Genomic DNA, 17,437 nt, shown 5'->3' on the forward strand with positions numbered 1-17,437 from the left:
TACATTTCCCAATTCCTGACCACGCACCAGACCAATGCTTCAGTAGTGGAGGAATACAGGGTTTATAAAAGAGAAGAGGAGGGGTGAAAGAACAATAAAGCAATGCTACCAGGGATGAGAATTCTCTATATTAAAAAAAAAAACAATACCCCTCATGCCCATGATACTCTTGACTGCTTCAGCGATACCTTGGGCCCACTCAAACACAAGCACTAAGACAGGAGAGAGAGGTCACCAGCCAAAAAAGCCTTGCCACATGGGATGCTTGTGCAGGGTGGAGTCGTTAATGGTGGCAATGGTTCTGGTGGTGGTTTGTCCGAGCCCCATGGGCTCTTGCTGGCCGACCTTGGTGCTCCACTCAGCATCAGCAACCCTCTTGGATGTTCTGTATTCTGTCGCCATTGCTCAGGCACCCACACCAACGCACATACGTGCTTTCAAAATGACTGTTAGTTGTAGCTCTCTCACAGCTGTCACGTCCTGCGTTCTCCATGTGCTCTGTGTTCTGCTCACAGCTTTCCTCCACAGGGCTTTTATAAGCTCTGGCAACCTGCCTAGCTCGGCATGCTAATTAGGCCGCGCACCCCGCTTCGAGATTTTGATTCCTCGGGGACGTTTAAACTCCTCTCGGGTTGGTCCCAGATCTCCCACACTGTCACCAAGGTGTTGTGCCTTCTCCCTTCACGATCCTCTTGCCATCTTCAGGGGTTCACTGCTCCCACATAGTGGCTGCTTAAACGATTTGTAAAGAAAACAGACAGACAGATTACTAATGGGGAACCATTTTGAGGATTAGTGTAGAGGAATAGCAGGGGCTTTTAGATATATTACAGAAGGACGGAGGAGCACCTTTAGTCCACTGCTAAAACACATTGCGACAAGTTCTACCATTCCGCACAGAAATCATTATGCTGGACATTTATTAATGAAACAACAAGCCAATCTTACTCTCGTTGCCCCCTATTGTCATTCTTGCAATAGTAGCATCGATTTTCTTAGTATGGGCCAAAAGTGAAACAAGCCTTTCAAATCGATTTAATTATGAAAAAATTTTCAACACAGTGGCAGCTGTCCTCCTTGAATGCATCTCCATAGCATCCTGTGACGTTGATGATACTCCAACTGGATCCCTCCGATAAAGTAAATGTCACTGTATGACAAATTATCACCACTAGCCATGCCTACCTGTCGCTTCGCCGACACGTTTAATCAAAAGACAGCATGTTGCACTTCACAAGCATATTGCATGTCTACCTGCGAGTCTCAATGAGGATGGAAAAGGAAATGAAACAAGTGAAAAAAAGGATCGTTTACAACAATTGTTGTGGTTGCTACTATCGTGGTGGCTGTGGTTTATGTACTCCTTCCGTGTACTTTTATATATTTTTTTTATTGCTTCGAGAAGTATTACTATGTATAATTTTGTGTGCTCTTCCCATGTCTGTCACATGTTATTCGAAAGGTTCTTGCTGTCATAGAATAATAATTTTTAAAATGTCAATGATTGAACTGCTACATTAAGCTCCTTATCCGCATCTTCGTCTTCAATGCCAGAAAGACAGGCTTTTCAAACAGGTACTGTATCTTTATGTTTAAACGGACACAATTTTTTGTTCCACATCAATTGTTTATTAGCTTTCCAACCAAGTCAATCGATTATCTTTCCAACGGTACCATCTTTATTATTATTATTATTATTATTATTATATGAGAGCAGGAACCCTTTAGAATGAGGTGTGACACACAGACATACATTTCTCCTTTTAGGAACATATGTCACCAAAACGTCTTTACCTCATCACCAAAAGAAGAGTGACGTTATGTCTTGACCCCAGTTTATTTGTCTGTGAGCAGGATACCTCAAAAATTTATGGATGGATTCAGATGAAACTCAGTGGACAGGTTGGGTGTATGACGAGGACAAATTGATTAGATTTTAGTGAGGATCCGGATTTGGATACAACACTGGAATTTTAAAGTGATTCTTCACTATTGAGAAATGGGGCCAAAAATGATATTTCAAAACGTTGTGGATGGATTGAGACAAATCTTGATGGATGAGTTGGGGAGGTGACAAGAACAAGCAGATTTGATTTTGACTGAGGCTTGGATGCAGATCGAGCCCATCAGTAGGATACAAAACACAAACAGCTCAGCCTGGCGGAGATGTACGCTCTAAGTGTCGTTGTAGTATTTTTTTAGTTTTTTTTTTTGGATACACTGTTGAGGCTCATGTGAGAGCTAACACACAAAAACGCACAGCAAGGGGAGCAGGGGACAAGAATGGTGGGAGAGGGAAGGAAAAAACAGTGGGGAACAGAGACATGAGGAGATCTGTGGAAGTGAGAGGGATAGGGTGGGGTACATAGGGTAAACAAGATGGACACTACTAGGACTTTCAGGTCCTTACATGACAGGGACTTTCAGGAAAGAAAGCAGGGAATTTGAAGGAGGTGGGTTTGGGGTGGATTAGTGGGGGCAGAAAAGATCGTGTTTTTGGATGGGGGAAGACAAGAGATGGTGGTGAACAGCTGTTTTGAAGACCTGGACAGAAGAGTTGGATTTAAGAGAGTGAGGGAGTTTGTTCCAAAGGTGGGAAAAAAAAGAGGAATGAAAGAATGAAAGTGAGCAGTGATTCTTGCTTTTGTTAGTTTTACCAGAAGGGGGTTGCTGGTGGACCTTGATCACCCTGGTAAAAATGGAGGGGGGGAGGCATATCTCAGACAGAGCAGCGCTGGGGGGGGGGGGGAAGCAAGGTCGGAGAGGAGATGGTAGAAGACAGAAAGACCACCGACTTGCCTGTGGTGAAAGAGAGAGACCCAAAGACTTAGCCTCATCGTGGGAGATATCAATGATCCTAAATGCCTTGGTTTACACCGCGTAAAACCGAGGAAGGTGAGAGGCAGGAGCACCAGCCCAGAGGGAAGAGCAGTACTCCATCAGGCTGCGGACAAAAGCTTTGTATGTGGTCAGGAGCTCAGGTGAGCCGAGGAAGGACTTTGCACGATGGAGGATTCCCAGTCGGCGACTGGCTTTAGAGGCCAGCTTGGAAATGTGGTTTTCGCAGGAAAGATCATGGCAGACAGTGAGACCCAGAAGATTGAATGAAAGGACTTCTTCAAGAGGATTGTTGTGAAAGTAGATGGGGGGGAGGGGTGGGGGGTTCCAGGCGGTCCTTTCTGAGAGACACAGTGAGAGTGTGATATTTGTCAGGGTTGAAAGACATGTTGCACGTGTTCATTGATGTTTTGAAGACGTGCCAATCAAACACCATAATAAAGAGCTGAAGACAACTCTTTTCATGTTCACGGTTCCTATCCAAATTTAATTAAGAATCCCAATCTTTACTTTTGAAGGGGACACATGATATGTTCAAATTTATGTAAGGCACAACATGCATTTTTAGTTACAAGCAACCTGAAGGATACACAGGAAAGGAAATCAATCTCCAGAGGTTTTTTTGGGGGTTTTTTTTAATTGACATCTTTGAAAAGTGAAGGCCTTTTCAATTCCCTTTGGACACGAAGCAATGTTAAAATCTCGGCATATTTTCCTTTAAATACACACCCCTCTGTTCCCCCCTCCTCCATTGATTCACCCCTTCACCATTGTTCTGTCTTTCCTCAAGGTAAGATTGTAAACATGCATTCATATTTTGTCGGTGAATGTTTTCCTCGTGTTGCCCTTTATTGTCGTTCTGTCATGATCAACATTAATTGTTCATCTTTTGGCATTTTGTGTTTATTCTTTTCTAGGTTTATTTGCGATTATTGCATTAATTTATTGGTTGTTGTTTTCTTAATGCCTGGGAGCGAAAAGTTACTTTCCAACTCATCTGTGGAGGTGGCAAAGGCTCTTCTGAGTGCTTATCGAGATTAATGGATTTGTTGTTGTTGGGGACATCTGACAGATGATGCAGAAGTTCAGAATTTGAGGAAAGCAACCAAACATCTCAGCAAAGAAAAGTCCATATCTACTGCTCAATGGCAGTTTGTTGGAACAGGAATCAATTTGAATCCTTTTTGCAGTATAATGTGAAAGGTCAAAGGTTGAAGGTCTTTCAAGGCAGTCTGATAAATTGTTGACGTTTCACACTCAAAAGGATCGAGATTCTGCTCTTGCTATTCAGATTGTTTGCAGAGATAATTTGACTTTAATTCATCTAGATTCTATATATATATTTAAGTAGTAAATAGGATTGAGGTATGAAACAGATCTGGAATATCCCTCTGGTAGTCTTGAATCAAGCCCAGAGTATAGCGGGTTGTGTCGAGCCCAGCGCAGAATCCCAAAGTGTCAGTCTCCAGCGTCTCAAGTAGTCGAGTATCGAGTAACACTTTTTATGAATGCTCACGTGACGAGACCAAGATGGGAAACTTTGGGAAATTAAAAAAAATATCAGGAAAAGAAAACTGCCCGTGTGCCTGAAAAGGAAGTTTACAATCAGTGCATTCTCCCAACAATTTTATGTGGCAGTAAAACATGGTCTCTAACAAAGATGGAGCAAATATTGATCACCACTCAAAGAGCCATGGAAAGATTTTGGCATAACCAAAAGAGACAAGAAGTGAAACGATTGGATCAGACACAAAACAAAATGACAATCTGGCCACAATCAAAAATCTGAAATGGAACTGGGCCGGACGCGTAGCAGGAATGGACAACCGGTCGACAACAAAAATAACAAAAAGGCAACCTCGAGAAGGCCCTGGGAAAAGGAGAGGGAGACCAAAGATCAGATGGAAATTTGGAATTGAAAATTTTCTTAAAATGCATTGAATAGAAAGAACGGAGTGTTCCATGGTGAGAGAGGCCTTCGTCTTCCGGTTGACCAAATAAGTTTGTCAAGACAAGTTGCGCGATTTTGTTTTTCGCTCAATTTATTTCTTTAAATGTTCCTTTTATTATAAGATGCTATTTAATAAGATGCTGATTCGTAAAGTAAGCATGGAAACTAATGTATTCAACAATTACAATTCCCCACTGAAAAGTTATTCAACTCAGTATCAGATTCAAATACTGTACTTGATTTTAAAGGTTTGAGTTCTCAGTCCTGTCCATGGCTTCAACCTCACGAGTCCCATTTCTATTGTGTGTTGAATTCACGAATTGTGTGTCATAAAAAAAAATTGCAACTCAAGTCTGGTTTGAGTAATACTAGACTGGAGGTTGAAAAATAAAATATTCAACATAGTTGGTCAATAATTTGTTGATTATTATTATTAGTGCATCACTTTTGTTTCAAAATTTTATTACAGAGAGAGGGAGAAAAGAGAGGGAGGGAAGAGAGGGAGGGAAGAGAGGGAGGGAAGAGAGGGAGGGAAGAGAGGGAGGGAAGAGAGGGAGGGAAGAGAGGGAGGGAAGAGAGGGAGGGAAGAGAGGGAGGGAAGAGAGGGAGGGAAGAGAGGGAGGGAAGAGAGGGAGGGAAGAGAGGGAGGGAAGCGAGGGAGGAGACCGAGCGAGGAGACAGAGCGAGGAGACAGAGCGAGGAGACAGAGCGAGGAGACAGAGCGAGGAGACAGAGCGAGGAGACAGAGCGAGGAGACAGAGCGAGGAGACAGAGCGAGGAGACAGAGCGAGGAGACAGAGCGAGGAGACAGAGCGAGGAGACAGAGCGAGGAGACAGAGCGAGGAGACAGAGCGAGGAGACAGAGCGAGGAGACAGAGCGAGGAGACAGAGCGAGGAGACAGAGCGAGGAGACACAGAGGAGAGAGGAGTGTGTATACGTGTTTATAACAGGGTATGTATATATTACATTTTTTCCCCAATCCAACCTTCCACGAATGAGTTTATCCTATTTATTTCATTTCTGAAATGTTTCATTTGTTGCTGTAAATCCTTCAGGAATGGAATGCTCTTGCAGGGTATTTTAGTGGATTCAACGTTTCCTGCAAGGCATATTTAACGACTTTACTTATGATGTTTAAAATCTTTTATGGTCCAGTGTTTAAAACTTTTCACTCTCCATTTACTTATACAAGGATACGCAGGGAGCTCCGATGCAGGAGGAGGCCATTTGGCACCTCAATCCTGCATTACAACAGAGATAATACCAGGTTCCATAAATCGGTATCAAACTCCATCATATCCAACTTCTGGTGACATTCATGATCCGATTTCTCGAAACCTCCCTATCCTGCACTGTTTTCAGAGGCTCTGGCAGAGACAGCTTGGTTGCAACCTTTACACCATCCAACCGGCACATACAATCCGACATTCCTTCATCGTAGTAATTCTTTTTAGACTACTGTAGTAAAACCTCTTACCAACTATAGTATATGAGAGTACTATGCTCATATACTATAGTTCTAACTGTAGCATTTTTGCCTGGGAATGTCTGCCTCTCCTTCTTTTCTTCTTTCCTTCCTTCCTTTCTTCCTTCCTTCCCAACATGGTTGACTTTCCCAGACTTTCGTTTTCTGCACACATGATGTATCTAAAGTACGACAGGTTCTGTTTTAACATCAGTACTTACAAAACGTATATGGTGGTCCAATTTATTGAAGCACTGATTTCTTTGTTGTTCTTGTCGTCAAGGGAATTTTTAACATTCATCTCCAACACCTCATTTCAAAACTGTCGATGTTCTTCCTTTCTTTCATTTTCACCATTCCCGACTCACATCCACACGTTGCAACTGGAAATACCAGAGCGTTCACCAGCCTTCTCTTGGTTTGTATAGTCACATCTTTCTCTTTACAGATCTTTTGTCAATACTGACATTGATGTTCTCCCCAAAGCGAACAGTGTATCAATTTCTCCTCTACATTCTCCACTCCGTTAAAAATGAAACTGTCAACTATTTGCACATGATCATCTACAAATCTGAACACGTTGATTTTCTCAGTTGATAAGATTTTAGTATTTTTTTTGGTTTAAATAAAGAAAAGCCTTTTCAATTTCCTTCTTCACCGTCTGCAGAAATTTCATCAAGTCCTCCTTATTTTCTGACAACAGAGCAGTTATCATCAGCATACCTTAGATCGTTGATACATCTTCCTCCAACGCTGACCCCAGCCTCTTTGTCATTCATGTTTGATTTCTTCATGATGTGCTCACTACATAGATTTAACAAGTAAGGGGAGAGATTGCATGCCTCTGACCCCTTTTTTCCTATTCCAAACCATCATTCTCTGTTCTTACTGTCGCTTCTTGTTTAGTGCACAGGCTTGTTATTAGACATATCAGGTGCTCCGACATTCCCATTTCTCTCAGCAAAATCCACAACTCATGATCAACAAAAATGAAAGCTTTCCTATAATCTATAAAACAGAGATACACCTTCCTTTGATATTCCCATGTTTTTGAATGGAAAGAACGTTTCAATTTGATTTCATTTCATTTTGATCTCGAGTACCTCTTCTTCTTCCTCTCCTGAAATTTGCTTGATCAACGGGCATTTCTCGCTTAATGAAGTCTTATATTGTGCGTTGAATGATCTTTAGAAATATCTTGCGAACACGTGAAATCAAATTAATGGTTTTGGTTATTCCAACGTTCTCTTGGATCCCCTTTCTTTGGCAATGGTATATAAAATGACTGCTTCTAAATTTTGGGCCATACGATCCGACCCCAGATCTGTATGCAGATAGCTGTTAAAATTTTGTCTCTTCTCTTCTCTTTTCTTCTGTGTGCAATATTTATTGCCTCTTGTCACAGATATTTAGCCTTAATCTTTCTGCTTGCTTTTGGGATGTTGTTTTTTTGGCTTCTTCTTTTATAATGTCTTTAACCTCTTGCCACAATTCATCTGCAATTCTATCAACTATGTTCAGCACTACAAAACATCCAACTCTACCTACATTGCACATTGTTACCCTCGCCAGAGGAGAGGGTATTGTATTTGGGTCCATTTGTTTGTTACTTGACAAAAAAATAAAAAAACATTTGACAAGTACGTTGATCACCTCCGTTTGTTTGTTTGTGTTTGTGTGTTTGTGTGTTTATGTGTTTGTATGTCGGTCTGCTCGCCTACAGCCCAAACCGCTCAACCGATCGTTCTGAAATTTTCAGAGATTAATGTCACCGACCCTGCGGCAGTCCCGCATTGAAGCTTCGTAAAATTTGGTCGACCGAAAAGGTCTACATCGGCCAATCGGCAAATTTTGAGGCAAATTTTCTAAAATCCTCAAATTTCATCCGATTGACTTGAAATTTGAACAGCATTTGCACAGTAGGTCAGTGAATTAAACTAGCTATTACTCTTGAGGTTATCAAAGGTGAAAAGGTCAACATAGGCCATAAGGTCAACCCAAAATAGGCCAAATTTTTTAATACTGTAGTTTCTGAAATTGTCAATTTTCATCCGATTGACTTGAAATTTGAAGACCATTTGCACATCAGGTCGATGAACTCAACCACCTGTTAATTTTGAGGTCAACATAGACCTAAAGGTCAACATTGGCTAAATTTCTAGAATCCTCAATTTTAATCCAATTAACTTGAAATTTGAAGAGGATTTGCATATCAGGTCACTGAATTCAACCACCAACTTATTTTGAAGTCAACCTAGGTAAAAAGGTCAACATAGGCCAAATTTCAAAAATTGTGAATTTTTATCCAATTGACTTGAAATTTGAACAGGATTTTTATATCATGTCAATAAATACAACCACAAATTATATTTGAGATCAGCATATGCCAACAGTAAACAACTTAGGTGCACTTTCTAAAATCCTCAATTTTCATCAGATTGACTTGAAATTTGAACAAGATTTGCATATCAGGTAAAATAATTCAGCCACCAATTATTTTGAAAGTCAAAATGTCAACACAGGCCTAATTTCTCAAATTGATAGATAGGGCCAAAAACTATATGTCGTGACGATGGAGACAGGGAATTTCATTGAGCACTCTATTCATGGGTAAATTTGTCATCCTTTCCTTCTCCTTCTCAATTTTTTTGGCAAACAGGACAACTAATTGGTCCATCACCGAAGCGACACTACACACTGCAAGTATATATATATATATATATATATATATATATATATATATATATATATATATATATATATATATATATATATATATATATATATATATATATATATGAAATATGTGGAGCGTTATGACGAGCACTCGCCCAATCTCCAATGGACATAAAGTCCTACACCAAAGCCTCCACTTCAATCCGGAATCCTTGGGCCAGCGAGTCTGTCAAACAGACAAAGCTGACATGGTCGACATCAGTTAAACTTCAAACAGAGCCGCCTATCTGGATTTCTGGCTTATTTACCCTCATCAGGATGGTATACCCATAATTATCTAACTATTCATGACCACATTCATTGTATAAACATCAATCGTACCTCCTGGCTGTAATGGTGAGCATCGGCCATGGATTATGTCTCACACAGTAAAACCGCATAATCCGCAAAGTACAACCATCTGTCTGCCGCCCAAACGATTGTTCCTGCTAATGCAAACCAATCAACCAGAAGGCAAGTAGTACGATTGGCAGTAAATCAAAATTTGTGGAGCTTGACGAGCACTCCCTCGATCTACAATGGAAGTAAAGTCCGACACCAAGGTGTCACGTTCAATCCGGAGGCCTCAGCCTGGTGACTCTGTCAAACCACCTACGTTCTAATGTAAAGATTCCTGTTTCCAACCACTCCTCAGAGCTTAGTGTAATTATCCTTGGAATCAGTATAGTCACTCAACGATGAACCCTTTCTATGGCAGCTATGTCGTTTATTTGAGGCGGTGAGCCAAACTGTACATAATATTATAGATGAGGCCTCACAAAGTTCCTGGAGTGTAAAAACTACCTCTTTCGATTTGTAATTTAATCCCCTGCGAATACAACCTAAAACTATATTAGGTTTACCTATAGTTGCCTGACACCCTCCTGTCTGTTTACCCCCCATATCTATTATGAACACCAGATCCTTCTCCAGTGCGACATGCTCCAAATCTGCCCCTTGCGTCATGTAATCTCTATTTTAATTATTTTGACACATCCACAGCACCTTCCATTTTCTTATGTTAAACTGCATATGCCAATCTTTGAACTTATCTATTAAACTATCTGGACTTTCCTGAATCTGTTATCTACCTTACCTCCAATCTGTGTGTCATCTGCAAACTTGGAGAGCAAACTTTTAATCCCATTGTCCAAATCATTGATGTATATTACCAATAATAATGGTCATAGAACCAATCACTGATGTATCGTCCTACTTACATCTTCCCATTCACAGCCACATTTTGCTTCCTGCCATGAAGACAGTTTCACATCCAGATAGCTATTCTACAAGCCACTCCATAAGCCCTCATCCTAGTAAACAACCTTTTATGTGAGACCTTATCAAATGCCTTCTGAAAGTCTTATTATTTGGTTATTTCTTCTCCCATCCCCCCCCCCCACCCTCACCCTCACCCTCACTTTTCTCTGAATGTTTGCTGTCACTCTCTGCATGGGCGATTGTTGATGAGCACCTGGCAAGTGTTTTTTAATTGGGTAGTGTCAAATTTTGTCATTAGTAATAACTGCTCCCTCCAGGAGCAAAAAATGGTGTCAATAACCCCTCCCTCCAGCAGGGGTCAGTGGTAAAACCATATGCTATGTGTACAGGTGAAACTGGCAAGTGGTCTCACAGTGTTCTGTCCCCCCTCCCCCCCCCCCACACCTCTCCCAGTGAGAATAGGTGGGGAGTTATTTTGTGCCCATGATCTAACCTTCGGTATCTTGAACATATTTGCAACATTTGGAGATTGGCCAAGCCCTTTTCAATTCCATAAGGTTCAGAGATACATACTGTACATACATACATACATACCTACATACAGACATACATTCATACATAAGCTGAATTTTAGTACGAGCGAATTTATGCCTTCCAAGTACTTGGCTCTGGGCATGTGTTTTGAGAAGTTTCCCAAGGACACTTCTGTTATTTTATTTTGGATTGTGTTTTATCTGTGGAGGTATATTTATCTGTTTTTGAAGATTAGTTGTATTTTACTTTAAATAAAATCTGTTTCTACCAATTTCATCTGAATTGCATCACTCATCTTATAAATTAACATAAAGCCAGCTGCCCCATCTACTAGCACTCATTTGTGGAGATAAACACTTCCACAGTGCCTTTCAAAAAATAAATTCTGCCAAATAACTTCCAAATATTCCTGCCCTTTGTGAATGTTGTGAAGTCGGTCATCACACCAGCATATTTATTGTCCAACACACAATTCGATGAAATTTGTAAATATTGAAGAGGTTGGCTGGAACAATAAAAGAATCATTTATTTTCTACGTCGAAGATGCTTCAACGAGAGTGCAAAAGAGCCGAAGAAGAAATGACAGTTGACAAAAAAGGATGCCATCCTCCCCCCTCATGTGCAGGGATGTTAAAGAGAGAGGGCACCCATTTTGTTTACTCTCATTTTTCTTGTCTGCCAGGTAATTATTTCAAAAGGTGCTATACATCATCTGAGGATTCAAAAAAATAAAAACCCACATCTTCCTTTACCATACATGCTTGCTCTCCTTCCCTTTATCCAACCTCTACCCATTTATCTCTCACCTTCCATTATTTTCCTCGACTTTACTATTATATCCTTCCATCACTCAATATACATAATAACACCAATATATCACAACTCTCACATATCTTGGCTCTTACTTGAAAGTATGTCCTGGCCAATCCTCCCATCTCCCCATGCTGGTAGCGGGCTGCCATCTGTCCATTGCCCACCGGTTGACATTGGAGGAGCTCCATTACCCAGAGCAAGCAATACATCCTCAGGGCCATCAGTAGGCAAAGGCAAAGAGCCCCCTGGCCAAGAAACTACAGACTGAGCTCCAGAAACCACAATCCCCTCACTTTGGCCTCCAATGCTTCCGTCCTCCAAACCACTTGTGGCGTTCTGATTGAGGCAGTCTGCAAAAGGGACAGGAAAAATTAGGTCAACAAATACAAAGCCATTTATATATCACATCAATTGGAATTTCTATCATTCATCAATCTGTACAAAAATGGGTGATAGTCTGAAATTCACCAAAAAAAAGGGCAAATTTAATGTGATGAAAGTTGGGAGCTGCAGAAATAACTCAATCGGATAAAGTTGTATTACTGTAGTGAACTCGGTTTCAGTCTTTATTTAAACATCAGAATGGCAAAAAAAACAAACTTTAATGCTCATTTTACCATGATGCCATAAACTGCCTGGAATTTTATTTGTTATTGCTGGCACCATGTTGATGGCAGCATCATGAATCGTACACAACTTTTTCACCTGCGTTGGTGATCGCTACAATGTTTTATCAGAAGACCTGCTCCTCAATATTATCATTATGGTAGTGGCAAAGGAGTTCTCCTACTTCGCCTCGAGTTTTTCATGATATATGGAATGCTCCGAAACAAAGAGGTCTATTCGCAGAAGAAAGGCTGTGCTCAAAATGTCGCATCTCTGAGCCTTTCTTAACAAAAAAAATCTCCAGCTGACTGTGCATTTTGCAATTATACCAGTAGCTCACTATTTAATGAAATGTTTTCTTTGTTTTGAAACAAAATATCAGGGTAGTAAAATTTATGAGTGAGCAAAATTTTATATTTACTTGTCCAATTGGTTACTTAATTTTTTCCCCTAATGTTAGAAACAGAGTATTGCTGATGCTGCAAATTTTGTATTTCTTCATGGGAAAAGTAAAAAAAAAAACAAAGAAAAAACCTCAAAACATTTTGAGTCTCAAATTACACAACTGTAATCTCATTACATAATTATACACTTTTGAAGAAATGCTGCAGTTTAAAAGCAAATGGAATATTTAACAATGTAGAGCCTCACCAGGGAATATAGATTACAGTATATCTGAGAATATGAGCAATCTATATTGAAGTTGATCGACATACAGACAAAAATCACACACCGACTCAGACCGATTACAATAGCCTCTCCCATTCCTTTGGGAACAGGTGTTCAAAGCAAATTCACTGTAAAAGTTTTCTTTTAATCAGGTTAATGGTTCAGAAGTTATGAGTAACAATCAGTTCAACTAAATAGTTGTTTTTTTTAACAATGCTGAATTTGCATTGAGTTATAATGTTTGGTTGGGATACTAATGATCCCTAAAACTTTAATGAAAGCAGAAAGGTGACCTACCAGCCTCTTCAGGTAGGTCTTCAGTCCAAGTGCTGGTGGAACACAGGTTTCCTGGATCGTAAGCTTCACCATTGCCTTCTGGTCCATTAATATCATTCACATGTCGAATCGGCATTTTATTTTTCCGGTTATTTCGGTGCATGCGTCCTGGTAGACCTCCATCGCCCGTTGACCAAGTGACCCCTGTATCTGCATCTCCATCTCCTTGGTCCTCAGTTGATATCACATTGCGACTTCCATCTGAGTACCAATCCGGTTCCATCTTGACCCGACGACCATACAGGTGACATGCCGAGCTGTCCATTTGAGTCGAGCGTCGGCTGATGGGTTCGCCCAACGTCGGTGACCAAGTCATCGAGCTGGAAGGATCTCCATCTCCACAGGTAGATTTGCTGCTCGTAGGGTGTAGCAGACCCTCTGTCACCGTGCTAACCTGGGAATCCCAAGCTGCAGGAATCCCAGGCCTCACTGTAATATTGAGTGCAGAGCGTATAAAGTCTAAGCACACCTGCACAACCTCCGTCATTTGCAAATAGCTAGCAGCGGACATCACTTCAATTACATTATCTCCAGCCAGGCCAAGGCGTGCCGAATACACAAAGTCAAGGAGCACGACAAACCCTCGCGCCGTTCCAATCTCAAGTTCCACCGTCATGGGTTTCCCTCCTTCACCAGCAATGCCATTGGGCAAATCCTCTGATCCGCTGCCCGAAAAAAGGGATTTGAAATAGCGGCTGCTCGCACAAAGAACGTTACGATGAGCCCAAAATATTTGACCCTCCACGACAAGGCGACAGTCACACAGCACGCCGCTCAAGCGTTGTTCATCCAATTCACGCAGCAATCGCCGACAGTAAGAATCAACATCCATTGCGCTGATAATTCAGTTGGCGTAGCACTTTCCTCAATTCAGCAAACAAATTCACTACGGACAAGATGGGGAACAACTATTTGGTTATCACTTTCATTGGAGAAAATAAGATCAAACATCCATGATAAAACAAAAATCTTTTCTTTTCTTTATTCACACCTTTACAGATGAAATTTTAGAACTCCAAAAATTAAAAGAAAAAAACAAATAATCATGGCTTAGCCGAGAAAAAAAATTAATCTGATGACGAATAATTAATGAGCCAGCTTTAAGTTGACAAGTTTAAAAGGTGCCGCTCAACCTTCCCATTGAGATATAAGCAGTAAATTTGATTCAGGGTTGGTAACAAAATAAAATGTCCAAATGAGAAAAACTGTAAAACTAATGCTTTTTGGAGAATTGTCACACTCATGCATTTTTGTAATACTCACACTCACACTGTTTCTCTGAAAGGACATCTGGAAAATCCTCCTAAACAAAGTTCAGTCCCTCAAGATAGTGGGCCTCACCATCAGCCACTACCTCTCTTGAGTAAACTACATATGAGAGTTGATCTCCAAAGTCAGCCACCTAGTGGGCATCCTCTGTTGCACCAAATCTTTCCTTGACGATTCCGAGTTTGTAGCAACATAGAGGACTTCATCCACAGCTCAATGGAGTACTATTCACCCTTTTGGGTTTGTGCCACTGTCTCACACCTTTCACTTGTTGATGCCATCGAGAGAAAGGATGTCAAAATCATTGGAATCTCTGGGCCTGTTGCTTCTGCAATTGCAGATGGGCTAGTGGCCTCTGTTTTCTATCACTTCCTTTCAAGGTCTTGCTCTCCCTCCCTCCCTCCTCCTCCTCCTCCTCCTCCAACTCCTCAGATTATACAAGTTATAAGTTCTGTCAATAACCCAGTTCTGGTGAAAAACACAAATCCAAGCTCACTGTTCACCTCCATCCATTCATTCATTACTTGTGAAATCGAAGATTTGCAAGTATATTGTGTGGTCTGGTCTGTTATTCTGTCTGTGTATTTGTTTGTTTGTTTGTATGTCGATCGCCTACATTTCACATTTTTACTCCGATCTTCATGAAACTTAATCACCTGGTTCAGGTAATGGCAAGCTGGAAGCCTATTGTTTTTGAGGTCAATCAGTCAAGAGGTCAAAGGCTACACAAGTCGTCATTTTTCATCTAATTCACTTGATATCTATGTATATACAGTATACACTGTATATAAAACCAAAAAAACCTGGGTGGATGAGTACCCCTCATTCGGGTGAAGTCTTGGTCGACAAATAAGTAAATCTATTTATTATGTACTGTTTGAACATGAGTACGGAAAATAATTCCTTATTATACAGACTATTAAGCCTGGTGTTGGCTTAATGGTTAGGGTGGTGGGCTTGGGATCTTATGGTCCTGAGTTCAAATCCCACTCAGCTGTTGAATTAATACCAGGTGGGGTTAACTCGACCTGTCATCCTTCAAAGGTCGGCAAAATGAGTGCCAGCATGCTGGTGTACTGTGTCGGAGTGGCGACCCATCCAGGATTGTGCCCAATAGCCAAGGAGACTGCTTAAGCAGCACCAACGCTCTGCACAGAGTATGGCCCCGATGGATGGATATAGACTATTGGAACATACCTTTCGGACATGGAGACCTTTAGAGCCCTGACACCTTTTAGATCTGCAGAACCAGAAGACCCTCTTAGGGCACTTTAGACCGCTTTAGACTCCCTAACCCAATAGCCCCCTTAGATGCTTAAGACCCAAAAGACCGTTAAAGACCCTTCAGTCCTCTTTGACCCTATATAACCCTAAGATCCTTTAAGACCCATAAGACCATGAAGACCCCGAAGACCGTTTAATACCCTGGCGAACTCTTAGACCCTATATGACCTTAACACCCTTTATAACCCGAAGACCCTCAATACCCTTAACCCTCATCCTACAAATGGGTCTTTTTGGACCCCGGGCCTACATTTTGATGTGTTATTTCTACACGAGTTTAACAATGTGTTGTATACCTCTCCTTCCAAATTCCATATCCAGGCGATGCACGGCAACATCGCCGGGCACCGAAGGAAGGGAATACTCAGTTTTTACTCCATTTGTTTGTTTTCTTGTTTGTCCAGGCGAACTCAGCCATCCTTTGAGCTCGGAAGCTGAAATTTGGGGACAAAAGTGAAGATGTGCTCTGGCAAAAACGATATTTTATATTATTAATCAATTATTGCTTAATTACTTAATTATTATTGATTTATTAATTATTTATTTATTTTGTTTCTCATCCTGGCAATATCCCAGGCACCTTTTGGGTGAGGAAGCTGATACTTGGACACAACAGTGAACAAGTGATTTGACAATAAAGGCTTTTTCTGATTTATTGATTAATCAATTAATTATTTAATTCTTCGATTAATTACTTTATTTTCAAAAAGTTAGAGATTCAGATGAAACAGTGGTGGTTTAGGTATGATATTAGCCAATTGATTAAGAAATTAATTATTTTACGATTATTATTTATTTATTTATTTGCGCAATTAATCAATTAATCAATCAAGGAGCATCGCCGGGCACCGTCGCGCGCTGGAGGATTTGTTATTTATTTATTTATGATGCATGGGGGCAGTGTACTTTGAATGTACCTGTACTTGTATCATGATTTATGAGTTTGTTTACTTCTATGCACCAGTAATAAATATATATGATGTTTTAAGATCCCACCTTGCTGCACAGAGTTGTAAGCAAATCCTTTCTCGGATCCAAAAAGACCCCAGTTGTTTTTATCCATTTTTTATGCATACATGATTACTTCACATGGTATTTGTATCAAGTAAGTCCTCTAAAAGAAATTTTTATGCTTATGTTTGTTTAGTTTATCACGAAAACATCATTCAATCAAAATAATTACGTTTCCTCATTGATGTGAAACTTCAGCAGATTGAATGAAATGTAGTGCTTCTGAATTAATCATAAAAGTCCCCATTTGGAAGGTTAATTTTAGATTTAATGTTTTTTTATGTTTGTTTAAGTTATCAATACAACACCATGTTTAGTCATCGGCAGATTTATTTTGAAATTTTGGAAGATTTAGTGAAACTGAGTGGTGTCAAGTTGGAGTCCGAAAAGACCCCAGTTGGTAAGATTCGGTTGTAAATATGTTGGTAGGATGAGGGTTAAAGGCAATTAGGACTCTAAGACCCTGAAGAATACATTTGGAACCCTTAGACCCAAAATTGACCTAACGTCTGAGCAGTAACACTTGAGAGTCACCAACCATAATCGAAATGCCACCCATTGGTAAACCACCTTAGTATCAAGTAAAGAGGGTGCAAAATTGAATTATATGATTAATATTCTCTTGCTTTTTTTTCAGGTTCTGCTCATCTTGGTTAATGGCAAAGAGAAATGTCCCATGTGGCATAGAAAAAGTCCCATGTGACAAAGAGTCCATGACAATAA

The 17,437-nt window shown here is 40.5% G+C and overlaps 1 protein-coding gene across 3 annotated transcripts in view; it reads right to left on the bottom strand.

Annotated features, from left to right (window-relative positions):
* Positions 1-17,437, bottom strand: part of LOC147034918 (zinc finger and BTB domain-containing protein 46-like) — a 62,360-nt gene that overhangs the window by 23,473 nt on the left and 21,450 nt on the right. For all 3 annotated transcript variants that reach the window (XM_085891117.1, XM_085891113.1, XM_085891126.1), the window contains exons 2-3: positions 13,112-14,036; positions 11,632-11,889 (exon numbers count right to left, since the gene is read on the bottom strand). In XM_085891117.1, coding sequence (XP_085747243.1) covers positions 11,632-11,889; positions 13,112-13,982 — 1,129 coding nt within the window. In that variant the 5' untranslated portion in view covers positions 13,983-14,036. The remainder of the gene's footprint in view (positions 1-11,631; positions 11,890-13,111; positions 14,037-17,437) is intronic.

This window comes from Eptatretus burgeri, chromosome 1 (assembly GCF_056783735.1).
Source record: "Eptatretus burgeri isolate ZD-2024b chromosome 1, Ebu_testis_v1, whole genome shotgun sequence".
Classification (NCBI taxonomy): Eukaryota; Metazoa; Chordata; class Myxini; order Myxiniformes; family Myxinidae; genus Eptatretus; species Eptatretus burgeri.